The sequence below is a fragment of the Barbus barbus genome (genome assembly GCF_936440315.1).
Source record: "Barbus barbus genome assembly, chromosome: 49".
NCBI lineage: Eukaryota > Metazoa > Chordata > Actinopteri > Cypriniformes > Cyprinidae > Barbus > Barbus barbus.
Genome location: NC_136727.1, coordinates 8,924,896 through 8,951,227, shown reverse-complemented (window position 1 = coordinate 8,951,227; position 26,332 = coordinate 8,924,896). Strand labels below are relative to the sequence as shown.

The following is a 26,332-nucleotide window of genomic DNA, read 5'->3' as shown; positions in this document are numbered from 1 at the left end:
ATAAGATTGGTTCATTTTAATAGTAGATTGATGCCTTTTTAAGGGTAAATTAGAAAATTGACACCTTAAGAAACAACATCACAACACACCTGTGATTCTGTTAACTTTATGTTTGGTGAGAAGACCAGCGATTCCTGCTACATGAGCTCCTAGACTGTAGCCCAACAGATGCAGCCTCTCCCAAGGATAGTCAATCTCACCCTGGTTGAAGAAAAAAAGTATGAAGCTTACTGCATAAAACAAACTATATCTTCATCAGATGCGCTTCACCTTGATGTAGAACAAACCATCTCCGAGTCTTTGACATACCTGTAACCAGTTGACAAACTTGGCCACGTCCCTCCCCACTAGTTTGGTGTAGGCAGCAGATGTAGGGTAGTGTTGTTGCGCGCGGGACAACCAGTCTACTACAATCACATTGGCTGTTGGCTCTCGATCATACAGGGCTGTTACCAGTTTGGGAACCCAGCTTTCAAACATACCCGTGACCTGAGACGAAATCATTGGCGTCATGGTTTGGAATGCTTTGCACATTCACTCAATGTTGTCAACAAGTGTAGTAGAAACACTCACCGTCCATCCATGAATAACTACGAAAGTCTTGGTGTCTGGATTGAAGTTACATTCTTTGATGGTTTCAGGTTGACCTGGAACTATGTAGCACAGATCTTCTTCGGGTTCTTCGCTGGTCCTGAAGGAAAACTTGGACTCGATGTCACTGAAGTCTGTCATCCATTCTGTGGCATTTTCCAAGATGTTATCTGTCAAAATCCAGAGCAATAATGAGTTTTAACAGCTAGCAAGGTAAGTGCTGCTTACATTATATGCATTTAACTTGTGAGCTGCTTATAGAAAATTTTAATTATTGAAGTTGTAAAGAAGCTTATCTTGCATGTGCTTATACTTTTCCCTTATTTTGTATATGAGGAATTATTTCCAAATGGCAAGCTTGGATTCTTTCCCAGTGCTTGACTGACTATACATGAAAAAAATGTTTTTTCAATAAGTCCTTCAATATGTGTTCATAACTGACTGGTCTGGCATGTCAGATACATGTAAACGAAGTCTCAAACAACTGTTTGGCATGATAATTACTGTGTCGTATATTTTAAAGTCAAATTTTACCATTTTTTAAGATACTATTAAGTTTTATAGATAATGTTTACAAATCATCAAGCTTGGAAGATATTTTAAAAGGTTAAAGTTGATGAAAATAGACTGACCATAACAAGACAAGGAATTAATGACATTTACAAGTGCCATATAATAATAAATGCTACTTAAAAATACAAAAGATGAATAAAAACAAGAAAAAAAATGTGCATTACTTTTTTTAACAAATATTTTTTTTCCACCACCAAACATGGTCTTTTAAGAAATAAGATAATATAATATATAAAATAATACAGTATATAAAATAACATATAATTGTATAAATAAAATAAACAATACATTTTGTAACATTTTGCACATCCAACATTATCTTCTGAGATATAAATATAAAACTATAAATTTATATTAAGATAATGCATAAAGGTATAAAATTAAAACTCAGTAAAATGCATTATAATAAAAACAGTCATGCCTCCAGCATAACTTATGCGGTCATACCGGTGCAATAAGATCGTTTTCTGATATTTATTATTCGACTCTCGCGTTTTAAACTTTATAAACAACTTTCTTTCTATGATTTCACAAAACAAAAAAACTTATACTTACTAAAAGTGGTAAATTCAATCGCTGGCTCAATCGTAGCTGCTAAACTCGAGGAAAAGTAGACCAAATACATCCAAGATATAAAGCAAGCGCTGCTTACTCTCCCCATAATAATATATTTATAATGATCACGGATGCAACAACTTATTAAAACTGCGTGCAAAGATCCGGGTATTTACAGCGTTACAGCAGGTTAATATTCCAGTTGGGGGGTAGCAGCTGCTTTAGATGTCTTGTGTCCAGAGTTTCTCTCAATCAGTACCGCTACAAGCGTGTCTTTATCCTCCACCGTATGCAAATCAGTGAAATTCTATTGGTCGAAGGAGGCGGGGTAAAGTCTGACTTAACCAATAAAAGGCCAGGAACCCCCACACTGACTCATCACTTACAATTACATGTCTATGAATTTGTGAGGCCCCTGAGAGTCTACAAGCAAATCAGTTTATCAAGCATTTTTTTTTTTTTTTTTTTTTAAGTTTTTCTAAATCTATTAAGTTATTACAAAATATAAACACAGTCTACTCAAGGTCATCACAACCAACTGATAAAATCACCCACACTGTGCTTTACAACCAAATAAAATGTTACTTTAGATGCAAACATTGTACACCATGTTCACACAGAATGCCTCCCACTGAACTAACAGACACCTGTGTGAATATTTGCCAACTTAAAAACCAACAACATAATGTGTGCCAATCACAGCTTGCTCTTGGCAGCATATGGAAGAGGGTCACAAATATCAGTGTGATTTCCATTCAGGGAGATGGTCAGTGGGCGTGTTTAGCCACCCTACGTCTCATTGGCCAGACAGCAGTGAGCTGACAGACAGCCAAGACTTTTTAATGTTTTAGCAAAGAAAAATCATGCAAATCAATGGCTTTTTGAGAACAAATATACAGTTACTAACTTGTACTTTTCTGAGCCATTCTGGAACGTCATATTTTGGCACTTCTCTGGATTTCTTTTGTTTGTCTTCATCTGGATGAAATTGCTAAACAAATACAAGCAACGGTATTTTCGGGATTAATGCTAAATATAAATGCAAGAAAAACACGAGCCGGTGCCCTTTCATAAACACACTCCTACATGCGCATGCATAAGCACGAATAAACATTTATAGGCCTACTCTTTGATTACACATGTATAATCATTTACACTCAATGAACGTACACAAGAAAATTTGCTCACTAAGATATATGAAATTGGATACGATTGCTCTGGCACTACGTTTTACGCAAACCACATGTTTGAATATAGCTGATCATGCTAACATGAATGAAACAATAGCGAAAAAATGCAACATTGCTGTGCTGTCGATTTGAAACAGTCATTTCGGTTTTGTGTTTTACAGTTCAAAGTTTCACATTTTTGTAAACTACATTTAGCAGACATCCTGTTCTCAGGAATCATGAATACAGAGAAATGAACACTGTTCATTTAAAAATTTGAGTTGAGTTTCTGAAGTTTTCTGAAAAACCATTGCAATGACTGATTCACACGTTAAAGGAATATTTCACCCTCAGGACATCCAAGATGTAAATGCTTTTGTTTGTTAATCGGAAAAGATTTAGAGACATTTAGCATTTCATCAGTAGCACTCCTCTGCAGTGAATGGGTGCCGTCAGAATAAGAGTCCAAACAGCTGATAAAAACATCACAATAATCCACAAGTAATCCACATGACTTCAGTCCATCAATTAATGTATTGTGAAGTGAAAAGCTGTGAGTTTGTAAGAAACAAATCCATCATTAAGGTGTTTCACTTCTGGCCAAAATATCCAGTCCATAATCCATAATAATGCTTCCTCCAGTGAAAACGTCCATCCCCTGTTGTCCTCTCACATCAAAGACCACCTACATATCTGTTTAGAAATGCTTTGGGCATTTTCTCTTGCAAACAATGTTTGATTTGTGCATATTTCCTTCAAGACTAAGACTACTTTTTTCTCTGGAAAAAAAGCAATGTTATGGATAGAGGACTCGTATTTTAGCTGGAAGCCACGGTTCGAAGTTCAAAACATCTTAATCATGGATTTGGTTCTTACAAACATGCAGCTTTTCGCTTTACTTGTGTTGAGTGGATTGCTTGTGCTTTACTGTAATGTTTTGATCAGCTCTCATTCTAACGGCACCCATTCACTATAGTTGATGATGAGCAAGTGAAAAAATGCTAAATTTCTCCAAATCTGTTCTGATGAAGAAACAACCCCATCAACAGTACATCTTGGATGGCCTTTTTTTCATTTTTTGTGGAACTATTCCTGTAATATAATGTTAAAAATAGTATTTTGGTTTGGACGAAGAACTTTTGGAAAGTTTAGGTAATCCTAAATGGATTCCACCTAAAATGTTCAGTTTGATCTGTACCAGCAGGCCTCCACAAATGTGTTTTTTATATATTCAACTGCATTTTTAATTTCTGAAGCATTGTGAGTATATCAGTATGCACTTGCATGCTAACAACAATTGCAGATGCAAATTTGTTGCATGTATAAAGTGCAATGAAATATCAGCACTGAATACAACAACATCACACTCACAGATTTACATCTTTTATCTTACACAGTTCGGTGAAATATGTTAACAGTGATTCCAAATGTTTGCAAGAGCACTAAATAAAACCCATCTGGTCTAGGCCGTGACTCAAACTTCCAAGGCTTTCATCTTTTAGTCTTATCCTTCATTCCCATCTCGAGTTTAGCAAAGGTTTTTGATTACATAAATGAGGCCAGTGCACGAGTCTCCTGATAGCTGCATACTGCATTCATGTTGAAACCTTAGGATTGCAGAGTCAGATCCCGATGGGCATGAAACTTATGCCCCTCTCAGCTGTGAATGTTGTAACTTTGTCTGCTTAAACCGTCAAAAGAGGTAATTGGAAAGATTTAGATTTTGTCTTGTTAAACCTATGAAACCTATAAAAGATTACTACAAATTGTGCAGTGACTTGACTTGACAAACAATAAAATATCAAAAATAAAAAAATACATTAAAATAATAAAATATTATTATTAGTACTGTCAATTAATCATAATCTTTAGACATAATATAAATAAATTATATTAATTTATGTATTTTTTTATATATTTTTAAGATTTAAAAAATATTTGAATGTATTTATTGTAATCCATTGAGTAAATTCTGAGGAAAGAAACCGATATTTTTAGTCGTTTTTTTCACCCACCTACAGTAAGAGGAGATGTGAGGAGTTTATAAAAATAACCATAAGTCTCACTTCTCAAAATGAATGTGTAAGAGGTTTCTTTGTTTTTTAATAGAATGTTTAATTTAGATTCGCGTCACTCATCGAAAGTCATGTTGAAATTATGGCCGATGACAATGCAAAATGTCAAATTATTACAAATAGGCTTATTGATGTAGAAATATGAATTGTCAAGCAGCTGTTATTTATAGAAACCAATGAAAATGCAATGTCATTATGAAACTTTTTTTTTTTTTTTTACAATAATGCAATAATAAGGTGGTTTTCTATAAGATTTTTAAACATTTGATCAGATTCATAATGTGTTTATTGTATTTTGGCATCTTTATTGTGCATGAAGTTGGTCATAAAGAGAATATAGCGCTGATATTGCTTCAAAACAGGGTTGACATTTTAAGATTGACCTCTACTTACAAACACTCACAAAAAGATAAATTAAAAAGTAGAGAATTCAGATGATTATGAATAGTTTACAACTGCTTTTTAAAATTACAACAACAACAACAAAATAATGGCAAGGGTTGATATCTGGGGACAAGTTAAGACTTTTGAGTAAGACTTAAAAAATGATTTTTTCCAATCGAAATATGCATGTTTGCAATTAAATTAAATTGAGTTTTTTCCCGATAGTCCTACTTAAGTACGTCTGCGTATTTAGATTTATTCAGGAGGGGTTTAGATATTTTGACAGAGCAAATAAAGGCTATAAGCCTTCCAGCAGAATCCAGTCACGTGCTGATGAGGGTTTTCTCTCGGCGTGAGATAAGCCTCATTGTTTTGCTAGCAAAACCGCGAATGGTGAAGTTCAGTGAATGCAATGGATTAGCATTACATTCATTTGTGGCTCTTCTGGGTCCTTTAAAGGGGAAGTCGTCCAAAATGTTGGGTGTTATAGTGAGCAACAGATGGCCGACTTGCTGCTCTCAGAAAACTGTGGGAGAAATCCAAATAATCTTTCCTAGACAGCTGGCCCCTGATGAAGAACACCCATGTGATTCCCTTTGCACACCATTATTTTTTGGTAGCCTATAGGCCTATTGAAAGCACTGTTGCACATGAATCAGACGATAAAAGACATACAGTTGAATCTAATCCCCGTTGTGACATGAATCCATTTCGTGACTTTTAAAAAGGATTCATTCAACAACAGCACAGCACACATGCGGCACATCAGGTCAAGCGGCGCTGAATGCGGCGTAGAGCTGTTTCATATGAAATACCACGGTTGTCAGTAGGAGTCTCTGAGTTATGTCTTTTGTCAGCGATACTCTTGTCGTACATCCCCCCTTGTTCCCACCAGAGCATAGAGATCTCTGTTCCATATGCCACATCTGTTATGCCACATGTTCATGTTGTACGTAAAGCACGCAATGAGAGGCTTCATACCACATGCATGTTCAGCCATACTTCTCAGTGGTAGAATTTCTCTGGAATAAAGGATAAAGGATCACAGGTTTTTTTTGTTTTTGTTTTTTTTTAAATACTTTTCCTAAATTATAGCCCGACTGTAATTGAACAACATTAATTTTAGGCTTAGCTTGTAACTTAGTAGCCCTAAAACTGTTGTAGAGTCCTGCTTTTGATTCTAATGCTCTGTGCACCATTAATGTTAGCATAAGGGCAATTCACACCGCACAGACAAACGTCAACAAACTCCAACAAACTAGTCTGTTTTGGAGTTTGTTGGATCAGTGTGTTACCCCTGTTGGCGTTGGTTGGAGTTTGTTTTCACCCGACTGAACATGCTTATAGATATAGGATCAACCATTTTCTCTCCAGTCAGTGAGAGTTGGTCAGTGTCTGTTGGTGCAGTGTGAACATGACAGTTATTTTTCATCAGATTCTAAATCCAACGGCCAACGTTAGCCAGCTTGTTTGTCTGAGTTTGTTGGCGTTTGCCTGTGTGGTGTGAATTGGCCTATATACATGTTCAAGCTAAAAAATTGTGTTAACTTAGCAGAGTTTCAGAGTATAGCCATAACACTGTTTGGCATAAAAAAACCTCTGAAGGTACCTTTCATCTGTGATATTTACCTGTCTCTACAAGTCTGTGTGCACATTTTGTGAGTAATCGTGTAACGTTTGAAGTTTCTTATGCAGCAGCTTTCATGGGCAATGCCTGCCAAAGAACTCAGATGCACTTGGCACACCCGGGAGTCTTTTCTCTCAGCGGGGGCCTCACCACAGACTACTGCAAACTGTGTTTCACAAGTCCTCAGTCCCAGGAGCATCACACTGAAGATGCTTGTTCAACCTCTCCCTCCTCGCCTTTCACAATACCTCTGATTAGAGCATACCGAGTTCACATCCAAATCATTTGTGTTGTTTTTGGTATGCTGCCATTTTAAAATGCCCATTTTTCTCTGTCTGTTGAAGGCAAATACTTTTGGTTCTTCATCTGAAGCTATACGTCTTTCTACAATCACTTCCAAGAATGAATTCCACCGAAACACTATAAGGATGTTTTCACAGCTTGGGATAACTGTGTCCTAGATTGCTCTCTGATGTCGCACAGATTGGATTGTGCATTAACAACATGCATAATGTCACCTGATGCTTGAAGGGTTTGAGCCCAGTTTCTTGACTGTTTTAAACTTAAGTGAGAACATCAGTCATTGTTTCTGTTCGAATGCGTGTCTTCAGGCAGGATGCAGGGGCCTCTGATTGTTTTCAGAGAATAGAGCAACTGGAAGAATGTTTTTCATGAAAGCGGAGAGCTCAGTTGGGAATAGGACGGATTAACTTTTGAAATTTGGTTGATGGATTTGGAAGAGATTTATGTTGGCAAGTCTACTTTAATAGTTCCGTTACTTAGTCAAGTGGATTATTCATGTTTTTCATTAAGCATGTAATTTCTATACTGCAGCTGCATTCAATAATGGCAATGGGGGCTCCAACTGTCTGCCATTGGTTGGACAAACAGATAGTCTAAACTCAAGACTTTAATCAATGTTATGATTTTGAGCCACTAAAGAAAAAAGCTCTCTTGACTAACAAAAAATACTATTTATTAAATATTTTAAAATTAAGTAGCCTACTTAATTTCCTCCGTGAAAATATTGCAAATGTCTACCCTGCTGGAAACAACAAAACAATAGAAACCAATACAGAAATTATAATGGTTTCCACTACAAATACCATTACAAACATTACAAATCAACAACTATTAACCATTAAAACCATTAAAAATGGTTTCCTGTAGTGTGTTTTAAGACATATTCCATTAGGACTTCTATTGCCACCAATAGAAGGTGACAAATTCTCATTCGAGACCCACAGGGACCATTATAGTTTCCAGTAAAACCAATACAATTCCCATTATAACCAGTAAAACCATTACAAATTCTGTGATGGTTTCTATTGTTTTATTCAGCAGGGATGAAGCAATATGTCAAATCTGAGAGATCACCTGTTGCGAAAACAGCCATAACAGCAGGATTTTCTACATATTTGGAGTCATTGCTCCCTCTGCTGGTTATTATAAAAGTTAATGTAGGAGGACAAATAGCTTATAAACTTTGCTCAACAAATATATTTATTCAGTCTTATAAGATCTGCATGACTAAGTCCATGTCCTTCACTGTTTGACAGATGCTTTTGTGTGATTTTAAGAATATAGCCTATTAATATAAAATATTAATATAAACATTTATTAAATTTATCCTGCGGTTGTTGTATTGTGTTTTTCAGTTATTTGCATAGTGTAGTACTTTTTATTTTTTTTAAGTAGCCTACATTACATGCTGTCCCTTACTTTGTTCGCAAGATGGCGAGATTGGGCTTGGAAAATGTGACCCCGGACCACAAAACCAGTTTAAGTCACTGGGGTATATTTGTAGCAGTAGCCAAAAATACATTGCATGGGTCAAAATGATTGATTTTTCTTTTATGCCAAAAACCAGTAGGACATTAAGTAAAGATCATGTTTAAAATATTTAGTAAATTTCCTACTGTAAATATATCAAAACTTAATTTTTGATTTGTAATATGCATTGCTAAGGACTTCATTTGGACAGCTTTAAAGGCGATTTTCTTTTTTCTTTTTTTGCAAAGTGCTTAAGTACTGCTACCAAACAGCAAATTGGCTAAAGTGTTTCATTGATGTGAACTAGCATTTTGGAATTTTTGAGGCTAAACTTTAATGTAATGTTAAAATAAATAATTATAATTCAAACCAAACCTAATGCAAGGTGGATTTGTTAAGCAAATTGGTGACTAATGGGATTGTGAACTGTGTAGCTGTAGTTTTAAAGCTATATTTCCTGTCTATCCTGTCATGTTTTAAGCACTTTATGAATACCAGGAGATCAAAACTATTACTATATGTGGCTGTTTTTTTGCATCTCTCTCTTTGCTACTGTTAAGATCAGACTTGTGGCTGCACTTTCTGTGCTCTTGTTTCTTTAAATCGAGTTATATCTATTCCCAAAACAGGCAGCCTGCAGCATGGGGAATTTTTACCATAAAAGGTCATGCTGAGCTGAGCTAGGGTTTCCTGTGGGAGGGGCATGTGATATTCTGCCTCTGTCTCTGTCTCTCTCTCACTCACAATTATTACTCCCTCAGTCATCTCCTCTTGTCTTATCTCCAGCTGGATGCCTGCATTTCCCACAGAACAGATCATTCTGCACTTAGAAGCATATAAATACATCAACGTTTGAGAGGGAAGTTCAAATAAATGTATACATAGTGTTTGTGTTATGCATGTTAGTTTTGGAGAAGCTACTTTACAACTGGAGCTTGCTTGACAAGAGTGTTGTCTTCAGAATGTTCACATTTAGTGACATAAAACTTATTAAAGGCCAACATGAATGCCATCTTGGTCCATAATCATTACTATGTCCATTAGCGGCCAAATAGTGGCCTACTAGCAGCAAAATAATTTTGTGCGTACTTCTTTTGTCATGCTATATGCTACAACAATTGTTAAAAAAATAGCTTGTTTAAGGAAAAGCAATATTATTTTGAAAACACAGTTGGGCTGTCATGCAACTGAGAAATGTAGTTAAGTTGGTGGCACTAATTTTAGGTATTTTGATCGTCCAAAGAAGAGACACTCCTTGCCATTTTTCTTTGTGTTTAGTGTGGTCTACTCCCTTTTGACATGTCAACATGGTTTAGAAAAGATAGCAGACTAGCACATATTGATCTCATTTGCACAGTACATTCCAACACATTAAGCTTAGTTTAAAGGAATGTTAAAATCTATCGATAGCATTTGTGGCATGTTAATTACTAGTGTTTCTGTGTTAGCATGGAAGATTTTTTACTTACTTTTTTACCTTATCAAGAAATGTAGATGTTGATAAATAACAGTCCCACAACAAAACAATGATTTAGACTTTACACTTTAGTTCTTTTTACAGTTTCTTTACAAATTTGACACTTTAAGAAGTTTACACCTTAATATTTTTACACTTTTTTTACACAAGGTTATACTTTCTAAAAGAACTTCAAAGCTTATTTTTGTCAGTAAATGAATAGTCCTACCACAAAAAGACAATTTAGACTTCTCACAGTTTTTTTTTCTTACACAATTTGACATTTTATAATATAACTTTTGAACGTTACAGATTGAATAATTACCAGTTTTGAAAGCAAAAGCGTATGGCAATGCTTTTGTTTTGACTGAGGAACAATATTTTATGTGGGAATTGACCTTGAGTTTAACTTGTTATGAACTTGGAATGTTGTATTGAACATTGCTCTAAGCAATTTTTAGAATTCTACCTGCATTAAATTAATTCCTAAAACATGTTTTTGTCTGTTGGCTCATTTTACAAAGTACACTTTGTGTTGTACTCATCCGTTAAACTTCTTCCACAACATGACACACATTCATCCTTAAAGCTCAGCGGGGCAGGCATGAGTAAGTAACGTTGAACGAATGCCAAATGACATTATGTCTTTTCCTTAAAACAGTGCCTAAGGAAGGTCAACAAAGACAGGGAACACAGGAGTGGGTATACAGGTGCTATGACGTTATATGTAACGATGACATGCAGCAGACGTCAGAAAAGCCGTCTGTCTGGAGCACAGGTGTTTTTGGACACTCATCTCAGAATGTTCATCCAGGTGTTGTGGAGACTGAATCATCTGTTTGACAGACGAGTATGTCTAAGGTACATGCCAAACATGTCTTGCAGTTTTACCACCTTGATGCTAAAGTTGTGGTTTGTGGCATGGTGGGAATTCAAGCATTTGTTTAGCTAAAAATGTGTAAAATGAGAACTTCTGACCTAAAATAAAACTGAAGACCCAGTTTAGAAGAAGTTAAACTACACTGTTTGTTAAGAGAGCCAGTGGGAAAAATGTGTTACATTTTGCACTTCTGCTCTAGTTTTTAGTGCCAAAGCAGTTAAACCCAACGGTTTGACCAACAACTCTAAATCAAGTGTGTGCCTTTGCTTTATGTCAGGCTTGACTGAACAAGAAATGAATAGAAAGCCACTTTATTTCCTTTCAGTGTAGATAAGATTAACCCTTGTCTGGGTTGCAAATCTGTTCTAAGTGGGTTTTTGTGCATTGCTGTAGTGTTTGACTGCATAGGTAGCTGCTACATACCCAATTTAAAATGGCCCACTTTCAAGTTTCTCTAATATTCTTGTCATTAAATAGACTTTAATGTATGCCTACAGGATTTTTGGCCATTTTATTGGCCAGCAGATTAAAAGTACAAATGGTAAGCATTTATATGGCTTATTGTATGGTTAATTTTATCTTAAAGTTTGTGATAAGTAAAAAGTCCATCACAATGCACAAAAAATTCAGCAACAAGACGAACACCGCCTGAAGTGCTGTGCAGTCATTTCGGTAACTGAGATGCAAGATTGCGGCAATTGCATTCGTATAAAACAAGCAAAAATGGCGATTTTAGTTCCGTTTGAGCAGTTTGAATCAATGCCAAGAACAATGGTAAAAATAACTGAGCGCTCAGTGCCGTGATACTGCTCAGAGCAGTAATACTAATTTTTAGATGATTGTCATGTACAATTTTAAAATTAAAGGTTTCAAAATGAGGTTTTTGCAGCAATTCTACTGAATAAACAATTTTGGTTCCCCAAAGAACCTTTCATTGAACAGATCTTAAAAGAGCCATTCTTTTTCTTAGTGTGAAGAACTTTGTTTTTTAAATATATAATCCAAAGAACCCTTTTCTACAATAAAGAACCAGGATGGAAAGATTCCATGAAAGTTAAAGGTTGTGAGAGTGAGCCATGTTTGAATAAAGGCTTTTTAACAGTTTGGAACCAGAAGAAGTGCTTTGGATTCGTTTTTTCTATGGGTATAAAGTTAAAGGTTCTTCATGGAACCTCCAATGCCAATAAAGAACATTTATTTTTAAGAGTGTAACAAGAACATGAAACAAAAGTTCATCCACGCTTAAGCTCAATTACGTGGTTAAATCTGGACTCAGGTCCTATCTGCTCACCTCTTCATCCCTTGGTCCTTTTTTAAATAAATATGCACCACTCCAAATAAGGAGAAGTGTTTCTGACTGTGTTTGGTCCAGGCCATTCCGTCTCACAAGTGGTTAGATAGGGAGACGGGTGGGGGGTGTTTTAGACTTTGGTTGGGTTATGTAAAGCGATCCAGCATTGCTGGCAGCTCTTGGTTGCAGGCAGCATCAGCTGCATTCTTCTCCTCTCCTAAATCTCCTCGCATCCATTAGTCTGACCACACTTTCGGCTGAAGGACCAAGAACTGCACTTCGTTCGTAGCTCCCTTGAATTTCATATTTGACCCCGATACTAGATCAACCTGCAACCATGGAGGCCATCAAGAAAAAGATGCAGATGCTCAAACTGGACAAGGAGAACGCCATCGACCGGGCAGAGCAGGCCGAGACAGAACAGAAAGCTGCTGAGGACAAATGCAAGCAGGTAAGAACTAGATAACCAGATAGAGAAGAGTGAAGTGAAAAATGTAAGAATGCTTAGAGTCCCAACAAAAGTGCTGGCATTAGCGTCTGTTAAGGCTGGACTGTATGATTGTAATCAAGGAGAAGTAAGCCAAGACCTCATACTTGAAAACCAAGTATGCATTTGAGCTGCAATTCTGGGTCTTTCACAACAGTGGCTATATTTTGTACAGTTACGTAGGAATCCTAAAAAATCTGCACCTAACAATGAACAATTCTTTTAAGGCATTTATTAATCTTGGTTAATATATATATATATATAGTTATAGTTTACTTTAGTTGAATAAAACAAATTTGTAAATACTAAATTAACATTAATAATAAATAACAAACTATTTGCAAATGATTGTGAATTGGGTTATTGATATAATAGTGTATATTTAATAAAAAAATATGTGTTTTATACTGTACTCAAGAAAGTCACTATGGAAATTTTGCAGCTCTTTGCAAACAGACAAATACCTCAGTAAATGAATATTGGCTGTAAATTAATCCATCTTCAGCCTTTAATAACACCTTAGGTTATAAATGGACAAGAGAGGTCAGGCTGTCTGGAATCCTAGTAGATTAACAGACACTCTCTTAAACACAAGAACCCAGCCAAACTGATAGTCACAGATAGTGAAGTGTTTGTGAGTGTTTATCTGACTTACTGCCATATGACAGCGTACTTACTCTTACTAAAATTAAATGTCGTTATCTGTCCATTACAGAGAGCAGGCCTGTAAGATTTAATATGGGTTACCAAAACCTTATATCTAAAATTATTTTCAAGTTATTTTCAAAATTACATAATAATAATTATAAGTACAATAAAATTGTTTATTATTATGAATATAATTTTTTTGTACTCTTTGACACCAATAAAAACAACATGATAAATAACATTATATGTCAATCATGTAATGTATTTTTTATTTATTTATTTTGTCTTTATTTAAAAATGTAAACAACCACTAGTCTACAACAATAAAATTATATTTATTATTAAAATTATATTATTGTTTTACTCGGACATAAATAATCATTAGACCACAAAATTAAAAATAATTTATGTCTAATAAATATTACAATTATCATAAACCATATATTGTAAGTCATAAAATGCATAACCATTTATTTATTTATTTATTTGTTGGATATGTCTAAACCACTAGACTACAGAAATAAAATATTATTTTTTAATCATTGTGTATATATTATGTATATTTAAATATATATTTTAAATAATATTATGCACCATAAATATGTTTAATATTCATATTATTCATATTTGTCTTGTTACAGTTTCTTTGCTCAAAAAAAAAAAAAAGTTGATATTAGAGGTGATAATTGTTGATAATACTCTTAATATTACTTTATGCATTCCAGACAGATTTTTGTTTGGATGTCTGGGATAAATTCCCGTGAGTTATTTCATGTGTGCAGTGCTCTGATATGTTTACTCTCTCTTCCTCATACAGCTGGAGGAGGAGCTGGTCGGCCTGCAGAAGAAGCTCAAACAGACTGAAGATGAACTGGACAAGTACTCAGAGGCCCTGAAAGACGCCCAAGAAAAACTGGAACTGTCTGAGATAAAAGCTGCTGAAGTAAGTGACGCATTCTTTAGACTAGGGTTCAATAAAACAGAATCAGACATGATTCCTCTATGATAAACAACTTGAGTCATTCAGGCTTTGTTATGATGCTTTCACTTCCTGTCATCCCAGCTGGTCTGTTTCAGGGTCACGGCACCATTTCCAAGTGTTTCAAATGTGGATTTATAGGGCAATAAAAAGCTTTACCTCAATAAAACATGTCAACACAAGACATGAATCTTTTAAAATACCTTTCTCCTCAGGTTTACTTCTGTAATGCCTTGAAACTGACACATCGCTCACCGAAAATATAATTTTCAGGTTTAAACACACAAATTAAGTACTTTTAAAGGAACGGTTCACACAAAAATGAATGTTTGCTGAAAATACTCATCCTCAGGCTGTCCAAGATGTAAATGAGTTTGTTTGTTTGAGATTTGCAGAAATTTAGCATTTCATCACTTGTTCACCAGTGGATTCTTTGCAGTAAATGGGTGCCGTCAGAATGAGAGAGCAAACATCACAGTAATCCATAAGTAATCCACATCTATCAGTTAACATCTTGTGAAGTGAAAAGATCACAGATCCATCATTGAGGTGTTTAAACTTTAAACCATTGCTTCTGGCCAAAATATGAGTCCATAATCCATAATAATGCTTCTTCCAGTGAAAAAGTCCATCCCCTGTTGTCCTCTCACATCAAAGTCCACCAACATATTTGTTTAGAAATGCGTTGGACTGATTCTAATTGTAAACAGTGCTAGATCTGTGCATATTTCCTGATTCATGGATAGAGGACTCCTATTTTTGCTGTAACCAATGAACTGAAATTAAAACCATTAATGATGGATTTGTTTCTTTCAAACATGCAGCTTTTCACTTCACAAGACATTGATTAATGGACTGGAGTGGTGTGGATTGCTTGTGCATTACTGTGTTGTTTTATCAGCTGTTTGGACTCTCATTCTGACGGCACCCATTCACTGCAGAGCATCCATTGATGAGCAAGTGATATAATGCAGAATTTTTCAAAAATTCTGAAACTAATCTACAACTTGCATCAGGGTGAGTTCATTTTCAGCCAATTTTCATTTTTGGGTGAACTATTCTTTAGAAACGTGTTTGGCCTTGGGACGAATGAGAAAAGTGCCGTAATCACACCTGCATGGGTCTGAAGTGGTCCATCCTGTCCTCTGCTCTGATAAGCTCGGGTTACTCCTCACAATGTGACCTCAAAGGAAATGACTGCATAGTTTAAGAAGGAAGCTGAGGAGGGGCAAATCGGTTGTTTGTGAATCCTTAATGATTCCAACATGGGGGTAAATCCATTTAAAGAGAGATGTTGTCGTTGACTACAAAAAACTTCTACAAGACAAATCGTAACATCAAACTTTATTCAATAAGAGGACAAATGTAGTTTTGAGTAAGATTCATTTCCTGTAGAACGTAGTTTTCTTTAGGCAGACTGAGAGGCCTAAAACTGGGGATGCAAGCACATTTTGAGTTCCTTGGAGCGTTGCCCTGAAAATGTGCTCCAGACAAGCCTACCACATGTCATGCATTAGAGGAAACTGTAAACTAATTATACATCTGCATTCGCAAACGCCACAGAAGTAAGATACTCTCAATGAGAGAAGGATTTTCGAGGCCTGTTACTGATAAGTCAGTGAACAGCAGGGGAGACTGGGACTTTGGTTGCCATGTAGCAGCCCCAGGAATCCCAAGAATGCAGGGAAAGCAAACACAGAGGGCCACACTCCTGTGACTAATGAAATCAACGCTGGCTAGTCTTTAGAACATAGGCACACTTCTGAGGAATGAAATGGTGTTTAATTGCTATGTTGAATTAGTAAGTGTTGGCAAAGTCACAACCTGCAGAGAGAAGTGCATTTTGCCTTTTGACTGCTTTGAATTTTCATTTTAAGAATTGAAACAAAAATCTAATTATTAACAAATTAAGTAAATTTTAACAAAACACTGATATGATTAAAAACTATTTTTTTGCTTGAAAATAATTGTATATAGCCTACTGAAAAATGTTTTGTCAGGTATGTGAAAGTCTAAAACCGTATAGACTTATTCAAAAATATTATATACTATGATTGAATCAACCTGAATACATTAAGTCAAGTCAAGTCAAGTCACCTTTACTTATATAGTGCTTTTTACAATGCAAATTGTGTCAAAGCACTGCACAATATCAAAAAAAAAGGAAAATAAAGTGTCAATAAGTTTAAATAGTGTCTTTGCAATAAGGTCGGCGATATCGCTGGAAATGAAGCGTCCCCAACTAAGCAAGCCAGAGGCGACAGCGGCAAGGAACCAAAACTGAGTTACTGAGTTAGTTAAGTCACATCAGCTAAAGTCATTTTAATAGACAGACTGGGTAGAAATAACAGTGCTTCTCAAATAACTCAGAAAACTGAGGGATGCAAGATGATTATTCATAAGATGTTATAATGCAGCTTCATTAAAATGATAACAGCTAAAATCAAGGTGTACAACATGATTTTTAATGTTCTTGAAACGTCTTCTTGTGGTAAATTAATGTATTATATGTCACATTTCTGTTAAAAATAATTTTATAGTGTAGTATAAAGCAATTAAAAAAAAAAAAAAATATATATATATATATATATAAAAAATTAGGAAAAAAGACAAACCAAAAGATTACTTCTTTCTATGGATCAGAGTGGTCAAACTTTATACAAAACGTAATTATCATAAAATGAGACTGAATTGTGACTCCATGGACGCCCCGCCCACCGTGACGTCACCGGGACCTCACTTTTTCAGTTACATTGAAACTTTCCTGCAGAAGTTCTGCTTCCTTACATTCCAATGACTCCATGAGACAGAAATAACCTCCTGCGAACCGTTTTGTATTGATCCGGACTGGGAAGAATTTGGGATTGCACATTTCGCGTCGTTTTCACTCCTTTTTATGTTCCTCTTTTTTTTTGCACTGGCCATCCAAGTACATTAGCATTCTGTTATTTTTAAAACATCCCTGTATTCGGGATTATATATATTTTTAGGTGTTACATTTTCACGTATTTATTTTTTTATAGCCTTTTGAAAAGTTTTCCGTTGTTTTTGCACATCGTTTTATTTTTTCCAGACCAAAGTCGCGGTTTGTTTCGATTTTTAGTAGCAAATATAATATAATAAAGTATCTAAAATGACAGGTGTGACTTCTCTGGACGCAGTGAAGAGAAAGATCCAGACTTTGCAGCAGCAGGCGGACGACGCAGAAGATCGAGCTTTGGTCCTGCAGCGCGAGCTGGACAATGAGCGCGAGCTCCGGGAGAAAGTGAGACAAATCTTCTGATTTCTTTCTTCTTACATATCGTCTTTACAGTCTCCGGACTCTTCTACGAGCTCCCTCTGTGAGCACAGGCGTCTATAAAAAGCTCCCGGGCTCTTCTGGAGGCTATAATTGTATGTTTAGGTGAACAGTGAGACCTGGATGCAGACGTGAGGTTGTGGAGTGAAAGGCGTTGGTCCAAAGGGACAGTCCGACCCCCAAATCTGCTTTTGGGCAGTTGTTAGGCCTCAGCGTTGTCTCATACAAGTTTATAGCAACATTTTACCGTTATTTTAGTCTTACAAATCATTTTAATTTACAAAATTAACAACTTATTTGTTTTAACTAGCAATTGCTATGTTTTTGTCTATTTAGGCCTATCTGTTTAGTACTTTCATAATTATCTATCTATCTCTGTCTGTCTATAGATGAGATATTTCTACCCTATCTGACTTTTTTTGGTCTGAGGGATATATTGTATACAGTCATACAGCCATCCATCCAACAGGAAAGAAAAACAAAGAAAAATGTTAGTTATTGAAGTTAAAGGAGCGATTTCTACCGAATCTGTTGGTGTAATCAAAATTCAAAATTCATTTAGACCTAATAAATAATATTTTTGATAATAATACGTTTTTCCTTGATATGAAAATGCTTGTCAAGGAAGCCCTCTCCCCCACAGTCTTGGTGGATTTAGATGCTTCATTTCATGAAATTTTTTGAGTCATCCCTTGTGGAGCATTTAATGTTCAAGCTACTATAAGGAAACATGGCCAGAACCCTACAGTCTGTCTGTTCTCATTTGAATGGAATGGAACTGTAGGAAATGTGAATGTTCTCCTGCTTGGGTTTAGACAACGAAGAATTGTTAGATCTTTCAAGAATTAGATTTTGCTCTACTCAAGAAAGACCCAAAGGATGTCCCATCCAGAGCTCCCAAAGGAACTGAGTCAGGATGTTGTCTCTTGCTCCACACTGGAGTTTCCTGTGGACCCTCTTCGTATTCAGATGACCATGCAGATATGCAGGAAGCTGGCACTACTTAAGAAAAGTCCAGTTCTTCAAGTGTTTGTAGACCAATAATGTGTCTTTTGTCTAGGACCTGTTGCCTTTTAATGTTAATGGAGATCTTAAGAAATGTTAGGGAGGTTTTTGGTCCCATCCTTCTTCTACATCAACTTCCTTCTGTCTCTTTTGTGGTGTCGAGTCATATGCTTGTAATAAAAAATTAGCTGCCTTTGCTTTCATAAGTGGGAGTTTTCCCACACTTAGAGTGACAGAATGCTGCTGGACTTGGTCATGATGTGACCAATGACCTCTCAATGATGGTCTTAATTTATGTAGGTCATAATTCACAGTGGGGTTAAAAGTCAAGAACATGACCAGAAACATATGGTGAAGCCTGCATAAAAACCATTAGGCTCCTCAAATTTGCATGATATCAAGACCTCTTTTGCATATCTTTTCAAAGTTTAGTCACACACTTACTATACTCCAACAATCTTCTGCTTTTTTTAGCGTTTGGTGAGAAATCACCAATCAATTTGCAACTCTTTCTTTGGCTCTTTTACCAATAAGGTCTCTAGAATGTGAACTTGATAACGAGCCTTCATTTCCTTCACTTCCTTACTTAATTTCCACTGTTCACTTTCATCCGATAGGCCTTATTTTCATAATATCAGCCCATAGAAAGGCCATTACACTGATAGGGTTCGTCTCAGTGTTTGCTCAATGTCACATACAATAGTACTGTGCCTCAGGAAGTCAACAGCCGTCCCAGGTGATTCCCCCACATTTAAACCCTGAACATATAATTGGATACGGACGTCACAGCAGCTCTAACCAGATCTGAGGACACTTTGGTTTAAATGGGCCTGGGAATCCATAGATCTGGGAATGTCGTTTTCTCATATCACACATATGGGCGTCTGGGTTCACTTGGTACATGATAAAACATTCAAGGCTGTGTCCAGACGCTTTTCGATAAAATATGGCTGTGTTTTTTTGGTCTTCTTTAGCCTTTAAATCTTTTTTGGCACTTCACCACTAGCATTCTCCAGAGCTTGTTTTACCATATATGGCTTGCATCTAAAGCAGCCAGGGAACGCGGTGACTAAGGAAAGGGCATGGCTCATGAGGGAGTATCCTTACCCTGAACTGAATGAGCATTTTGGGAGGGGAGAGGATGTGGAGTGTGTCTATTTCCTGTACATTTTTCTCTTCCCCTTTCTGGCTCTCTTTTATTCAAAAGGGGGTCAACTTCCTACACCACTGATGTGTTGGTGAACTATGTGTGAATAAATGTTCATTTGACCCCTCCTTTAATGATGTTGATATTGAATAGCATATTTAATTGGCATTTTGTGAAATACGATAAATTTTGAGATTAATTGCAAGATACAAGCTCACACATTGAAAACTATAAAATTGTATTTTGAGATAAAGTTACAGTTGTGAGAAAAAAGTCGCAATTACAAGAAATGTTATATCTTGAAACAAAACATCTCGCAATTATAACTTTATTTCTCATAGTTGCGAGATATAAAGTTGTATTGTGAAATAAAGTCACAATTATGAGGAAAAGTCGCAATTACACGAAATATTTTATACCTTGAAAACAACTTTATAACTTGCAATTCCGACTTTATTCCTCTTAACTGCAAAATATAACATTTTTAGTCACATTGATAGTTGGTTTGAAAGTTATTGTCACAATGCGAGATATAAAGTTGTATTGTGATATATACAATTAAGTCACAATTATGAGAAAAAAGTTGCTATTATAAGAAAAACGTTATATAGTTCATATTTGTAGACATAAAGTCACATTGACCACGGATTTGAAGTTATGCAGTAATATTTGGATATGTTAAGTCACATTGTGAGATATAAAGTTCTACTGTGAAATATAAGTCAAAATTGAAAGAAAAAGTTGGCATTATAAGAAAATAAGTTGAAATTATGAGAAAACATTCACAATGGTGAGGTTTGGCCCTATTCTGTGATATATTATATACATTTTATGCTATCCAGTAGCAAACTAGCTATAAAAAAAGCTTAACGGTAGTGTGGTATGTCAGCCTTGATCCGTTTACTACCTTTCATGCTCCAAATAGTCCATTGGACCTTAAAGAAAGCAGCAGGAGTCCGTAGCAGCAGCTCTGACTCAAAACAAAGATACTATCAGAAAATGGACGATTTACTCCTCTTAACTTTTCCCCTATGCCATGTTTTTCTGTTTCCTCTCTTAAAGTTTAAACCCAGATGCAGTTTCCTGGCTGCGAGATGTTCCTACCGTTCTGAGAGCATTGCTTGCTCGCTCGGTTGAGCGTCTGTGAGAGAGCCATGGTGATATTTGTCATAATAATAGTTGCAATTATCAGTCCAATAACTGGGTGGTTTGGCTGTGAGGTGTCTTTAAAGCCGAGAAATGTCACAGAGGCACCAGTGTGCTGAATCTGAGGCCAATCTTTGTTTAAATCACAACGGGTGGTGGCGGTCATAAAGGGTGTAAAAATGTTTTTTTTCTGTCACAGCCGACTGTGCTTTGTTCAGTTTCAAAAAACTGACGAAAATGACATGCCATCATCTTGAGAATCCCCACAGACATGAAAAATATTAGGACATTATTACAAGCCACATGAATATTTGTATATAATTGTATATAAGTAACCTTTGACCTTTTTTGTTGTCAGGCTGAGGGTGATGTGGCGGGTCTGAACCGCAGGATTCAGCTGGTGGAGGAGGAACTGGATCGGGCTCAGGAGAGGCTGGCAACTGCACTGCAGAAACTGGAAGAGGCGGAGAAATCAGCAGACGAGAGCGAGAGGTCAATGGAAACCTTGCATTTTTAAATAACGGCGGATGGAATGAATTGCTTTGGGCACAAACTACATGGCTCTGGTGGACCAGAACATCTTTGTCTCATTGGAAAACAATCCACAAGCAAATATATTAGACTTTAGCACAATGCGACAGAATTAAAATATAATTTTAAGAGTAAAGGTAGTTACTTTTAACCCTGTTTGAGAGGTTATGGTTCTCTCGAGTGAAGACCTAAGAGGGTTTTACCTACCTATTACTGGTTATATATTTATAAAAACTTTTGATAATCCGAAGAATCTTCTTTTGCCACAAAGAACCTTTTGTGAAACAGAAAGGTTCTTCAGATGTGAAAGGTTCTTTATGGAACCATTTAGACAAAAAGGTTCTTCTATGACAACGTGAAGCACCTTTATTTTTAAGAGCGTAAAATGAAATTTTCCATGAATTTTCAGAAATTCCATGCATGGACATCACAATGTTCCATGTAAGCTATTGTTCAAACCGGTTCACAAATTGTTTGAATTATTCATTAGCAAGTTTATTTGAATCAGTGTTAAAAAAAATCTTACGTAGCAATCACAAACAACTGTAAAGATCATGGAAATTCATTGGTCAGTTCCCATTTCCAGATGTCATGACCATGAAATGCTGTTGATTATGAAATAACACAATTTGTTGATCTGCAGCATATTAACTGAAGAGCTCATCAATAACATCTCCAATTGATAATCTAATCACTAACTGCTTGTTTCATCTCTAGAGGCATGAAGGTAATCGAGAACCGTGCCATGAAGGACGAGGAGAAGATGGAGATCCAGGAGATGCAGCTGAAGGAGGCCAAACACATTGCTGAGGAGGCCGACCGCAAATACGAAGAGGTGAGTTACAAGCGCCTGAAGGAACAACGCTTCCAGATGTGTGAAGCTTGAAGTTCTTCATCTGAACGTCATCTCTGCTAGGTGGCCCGTAAACTGGTGATTCTCGAGGGGGAGCTGGAGCGAGCTGAGGAGAGAGCTGAAGTCGCTGAATGGTATCATTTGCCCATTCTCACACTTTTGTTCTCACACTTTAAGATGTGAATGTTTGTTGCTTGACCAGTTAAAACATTGTTTTCTTCTCAAACACTTCCAGCAAAGCTAGTGATTTAGAGGAGGAATTGAAAAACGTTACCAACAACCTTAAATCCCTAGAGGCTCAGGCAGAGAAAGTAAGTCAACATCTCTCTTTTATCTGTTAATGTTCACAAAGTCACAATTTCAGACCTCTATAATAATCATCGCTCGACTTCAGAGCCTGATAATCGCTTTGAAACTAAAAGACAGTAATTTACGCTTAAAGTTCTCACAACATGATAGATCTCAGAGAGATACAAAGTTTATTCAGATTTGCTGTATCTGTCTTTGTTTGCATGTTTCAGTACTCAGAAAAAGAAGACAAGTATGAAGAGGAAATTAAAGTTCTTAGTGACAAGCTGAAGGAGGTAAAGAAGGCAATAAATGAGACAAGGGTCAAAGATAAGCTGCCCTTTCTCATCCCGAATGTCTTTTTTCAACTTCCGTATTGTGTTTTCAGGCCGAGACCCGCGCAGAGTTTGCAGAGAGGACAGTGACCAAACTGGAAAAATCCATCGATGACCTGGAAGGTACGAAGGTTCTTTTTAAACAAGTTTACTGTGGAGCCAAAAGTTTCAATGAAGCTCTTTTACAATATTGGGAAGAAAGTAAGTAAATGAACATAGAGATTCTGCTTGCTTAACTACATGTTCTAGAAGTGCAAGTAACTGTTTTCAAAACACTGTACTGTAGCTTTTCCCGTAATTAGCAATGACTACTATTGTAGCTGTGTAGCATGACAACATGTCTCATTCCAGTGCATTGGTTCATTTGGATGATTTGTTATTATGAATTACTTTGTTCAAATAGTTCTTTTCAGTGAACTTGTTCATAAAGATTCACAGTAGCTGTTTTCAAAGCATTGTTACTTTTCCAGGAATGAGTTCTCCAGTAAATCGAGATTAGCACAACAAAAACATAGGGAAAGATGATTCATTTTAGTTTGATTGGTTTGGGCAGTTGTACAAATGGCTTTGTTTAGAAGCAATTAACTGATTCATAAACCAGATTTGGTCTGGGTGGTCCGTCTGTTTTAATCGCTTCATTCAGAAAAAAATTAACTAGTTCAAAAACTAGATTTGATCCATTTGGGTGGTTCATTTTAGTGAATCACTTTATTCTGAAGGAATGAACTGGTTCAAAAACTAGATTCGATTGGTTTGGAAATGGGAGGTTTGTTTTTGCAAATGGTTTCATTCAGTCAGAATTAACTGGTATAAAAACTAGATTTGTTTGTTTTGGGTGGTTTATTTGAACAAATTGCTTTGTTCAGATGGATAGAACATTAATAAAAATATATTTTACTCCTAAATTGATTTAATATACTTATCTAATATATTATGTAGCTAACAATTTTTTCAAAAGGGTCACTTTTGACTATAGTTTGACTTGGAAAACAGCACTACTCACACACTAAACTGTTCTAATGAAAACTTCAGTGAAGGTAAGGAAGTGGCTAGATGAACTTTTCACCTTCAGAAATGACCAGTGGTGAAGCTGCAGGACACGTCGAAAAGTCTCGCATGGATAGGGTTTTACAGGTCACAGGGGGGTCATGCTCCCCGTCCATATAATGGCCTTAAAATCTTTTGAAACACACAACACCATATTGTTTTAGAGCAATTCTGTCAGAGCTCCAGCAGGCTTATGTTTCAACTGCTTGAACTTTTCACTGAAAGATGATATATTCGACTCAGTATATGGAATTGGTTTAAACAAGCCTGGTATTGCTTCTGTCCCAAGATAACTTAAGTATGTCTGTTTCCTACAGCTCAAGTCAACTCTTTATCAGACCAAACTCTGCATTTGCTTATTAATAAAAGTATATGACTAGTAAAGTAACTAGGGAGCATATCTTCTCTGGGCCAGATGGAAATTTTACAGTCATTGTTGGTTTACACATGATTTTCTTACATCGGTCCAGGTATACCATGATCTTTCATAGCATGTTTAGTCTTCATATATCCATTAACTTCTTGTCTCTGTCTTTTTCATTTGGTTTCTGTCCATTGCTGCTTCTCATCCTTCGCTTTCCTGCTTTTCCTGCCGATCTTCAGATGAACTCTATGCTCAGAAGCTGAAGTATAAAGCCATCTCTGAGGAGCTGGACCATGCTCTCAATGACATGACCTCCCTGTAGATCCATCTCTGTCCCGCTCTGCTGCACATCCTGCTATCTCAGATTTCTAGACACTTTCTTCATGTTTGCTTCATTTTCTTCAATGTGTCTCAATAAAACACTCCTGTCGTTTCATTTCAGACTCTCAATCTTCTGTTTTCATTGTTGATGATTTGTTATGAAGATTAGGAGGGGTCCCTGTGGTGATGAAAAACCTGGAAATATGAGGAAAATTTTAGGCCTTGGTGAAATATTGTACTTGCTTTTAAGAAGTCGTGATGTCTGATTTGTGAGATTTAAATTATTACCCATTAATCACAAATGACTGGAAAGGTTGTAAAAATGATTTGGTCATGGAAATTCATTTCTCAAAAATGATGAGAACCTTTGAGAAATTTGGGACCTTTACACAAATAAACAATATCTGACCCAGTAACTAAATAACTCAGACCTTATTAATGGAGTTAATGTATTTTATTATGGGGTGGGGGGGGGGGGGGGGGCTCTATATTTATAAAAAATATTAACTATATTACAATTTAATGTATTATTTTCCTTCTCTCCTGTCATCACAAAGGTGAGGTTACATTTAAATTCTGACTGATTTCCCACTTATACTTGTATTCATGTAATGATTATTACAAACATTATATTATATTTTACTAATCTTCACATTAGAAAAGCTCTTCTTTAAATGTACACATCATTGTAATTTTGTACAATTACTGACACTGACCATTTAATGCAAGCAAAAAATGTGGTGTTTTTACAATTGTGTGGTTGTGGATGAAGTGCACAACTGTAAGCCTATTTTAACGTGTGTACATATTATAGCACTAATTATTTTAATTTTTACTTGTAGAAAAATTATCTTCTGCAAAAGAAGAAAACCTTGGAATGCATCAAGTGCTGGATCAGACGCTTCAGGAGCTGAACAGCTTATAAGAGACGATGAGAAAGAACGACGTCATCTTTTACAACATTCCACAAATACTCACCTTCATTCCAACTCGCAAGCTATTGAGCCCTATTTTCTCTCAGAATAGGCTAATAATTTAATTTTTTAATCTGAGGTATTTCTTTTGCGCTTTTATCCAAGTTGGCTCGATATCGCTACTTCCAAAAATAGCCAAACAACCTGAGGTGCTATATTTTTCCCACAAAAACAACGTTATAAGTAGTTTTATAAATGTCATACCACATGGAAAGTGAATATGTTTATGTGCTGAGCAGAAATTCACTATTAATGTATAATGTACATCATCTACTGGCCACATGATGCACTGCAGGACATTACTCCATTGATAATGCCATGCTATTTTTTACATGCACCACATTATATATCAAAATACCTGAGAAATCTTATGGAAACACCACGGAATAGGGACCAAACAAAGACCAAAGAAATATCAGCTCTTCCCTAGACATTTCTGTGAATGTGCGTTGTTGCTTTTTTCTCTTGTATGAGTATTTCAAAATGCCTCAAACGTTTCTTTTTAACTTTCTGTGTAATACATTTTTATAAAGTC

General features: G+C 36.1%; 2 protein-coding genes across 6 annotated transcripts in view; one reads left to right on the top strand and one right to left on the bottom strand.

The window, feature by feature from the left end:
* LOC306867476 (lipoprotein lipase-like) overlaps nucleotides 1–1,969 on the bottom strand; it is a 5,001-nt gene extending 3,032 nt beyond the window's left edge. Inside the window, exons 1-4 of the mRNA XM_079413139.1 lie at nucleotides 1,720–1,969; nucleotides 574–761; nucleotides 310–489; nucleotides 90–201 (exon numbers count right to left, since the gene is read on the bottom strand). Of these exons, the coding sequence (XP_079269265.1) occupies nucleotides 90–201; nucleotides 310–489; nucleotides 574–761; nucleotides 1,720–1,825 (586 nt within the window). The 5' untranslated portion in view covers nucleotides 1,826–1,969. The remainder of the gene's footprint in view (nucleotides 1–89; nucleotides 202–309; nucleotides 490–573; nucleotides 762–1,719) is intronic.
* Nucleotides 682–26,332, top strand: LOC306867478 (tropomyosin alpha-4 chain-like). 5 transcript variants are annotated; one of them, XM_079413144.1, is made up of 10 exons: nucleotides 682–804; nucleotides 12,698–12,825; nucleotides 14,327–14,452; nucleotides 21,443–21,576; nucleotides 22,333–22,450; nucleotides 22,532–22,602; nucleotides 22,704–22,779; nucleotides 22,990–23,052; nucleotides 23,145–23,214; nucleotides 25,666–26,332. In XM_079413144.1, the coding sequence occupies exons 2-10, from the start codon at nucleotides 12,712–12,714 to the stop codon at nucleotides 25,746–25,748; spliced, it is 855 nt and encodes a 284-aa protein (XP_079269270.1). In that variant the 5' UTR covers nucleotides 682–804; nucleotides 12,698–12,711; the 3' UTR covers nucleotides 25,749–26,332. The 5 variants fall into 5 exon arrangements, with proteins under 5 accessions (XP_079269270.1, XP_079269268.1, XP_079269269.1 ...); XM_079413142.1 differs by lacking the exon at nucleotides 682–804 and having other exon boundaries at nucleotides 12,430–12,825; nucleotides 24,742–26,332; XM_079413143.1 differs by lacking the exon at nucleotides 682–804 and having other exon boundaries at nucleotides 12,471–12,825.

Excerpts from the sequence above, each read along its gene's own strand:
- LOC306867478 (XM_079413144.1), top strand. The coding sequence starts at position 12,712 with ATGGAGGCCATCAAGAAAAAGATGCAGATGCTCAAACTGGACAAGGAG. Across the intron at positions 14,453-21,442 it reads CTGAGATAAAAGCTGCTGAA|GCTGAGGGTGATGTGGCGGG; the intron begins GTAAGTGACGCA and ends TTTTGTTGTCAG. Across the intron at positions 23,053-23,144 it reads TTAGTGACAAGCTGAAGGAG|GCCGAGACCCGCGCAGAGTT; the intron begins GTAAAGAAGGCA and ends TTGTGTTTTCAG.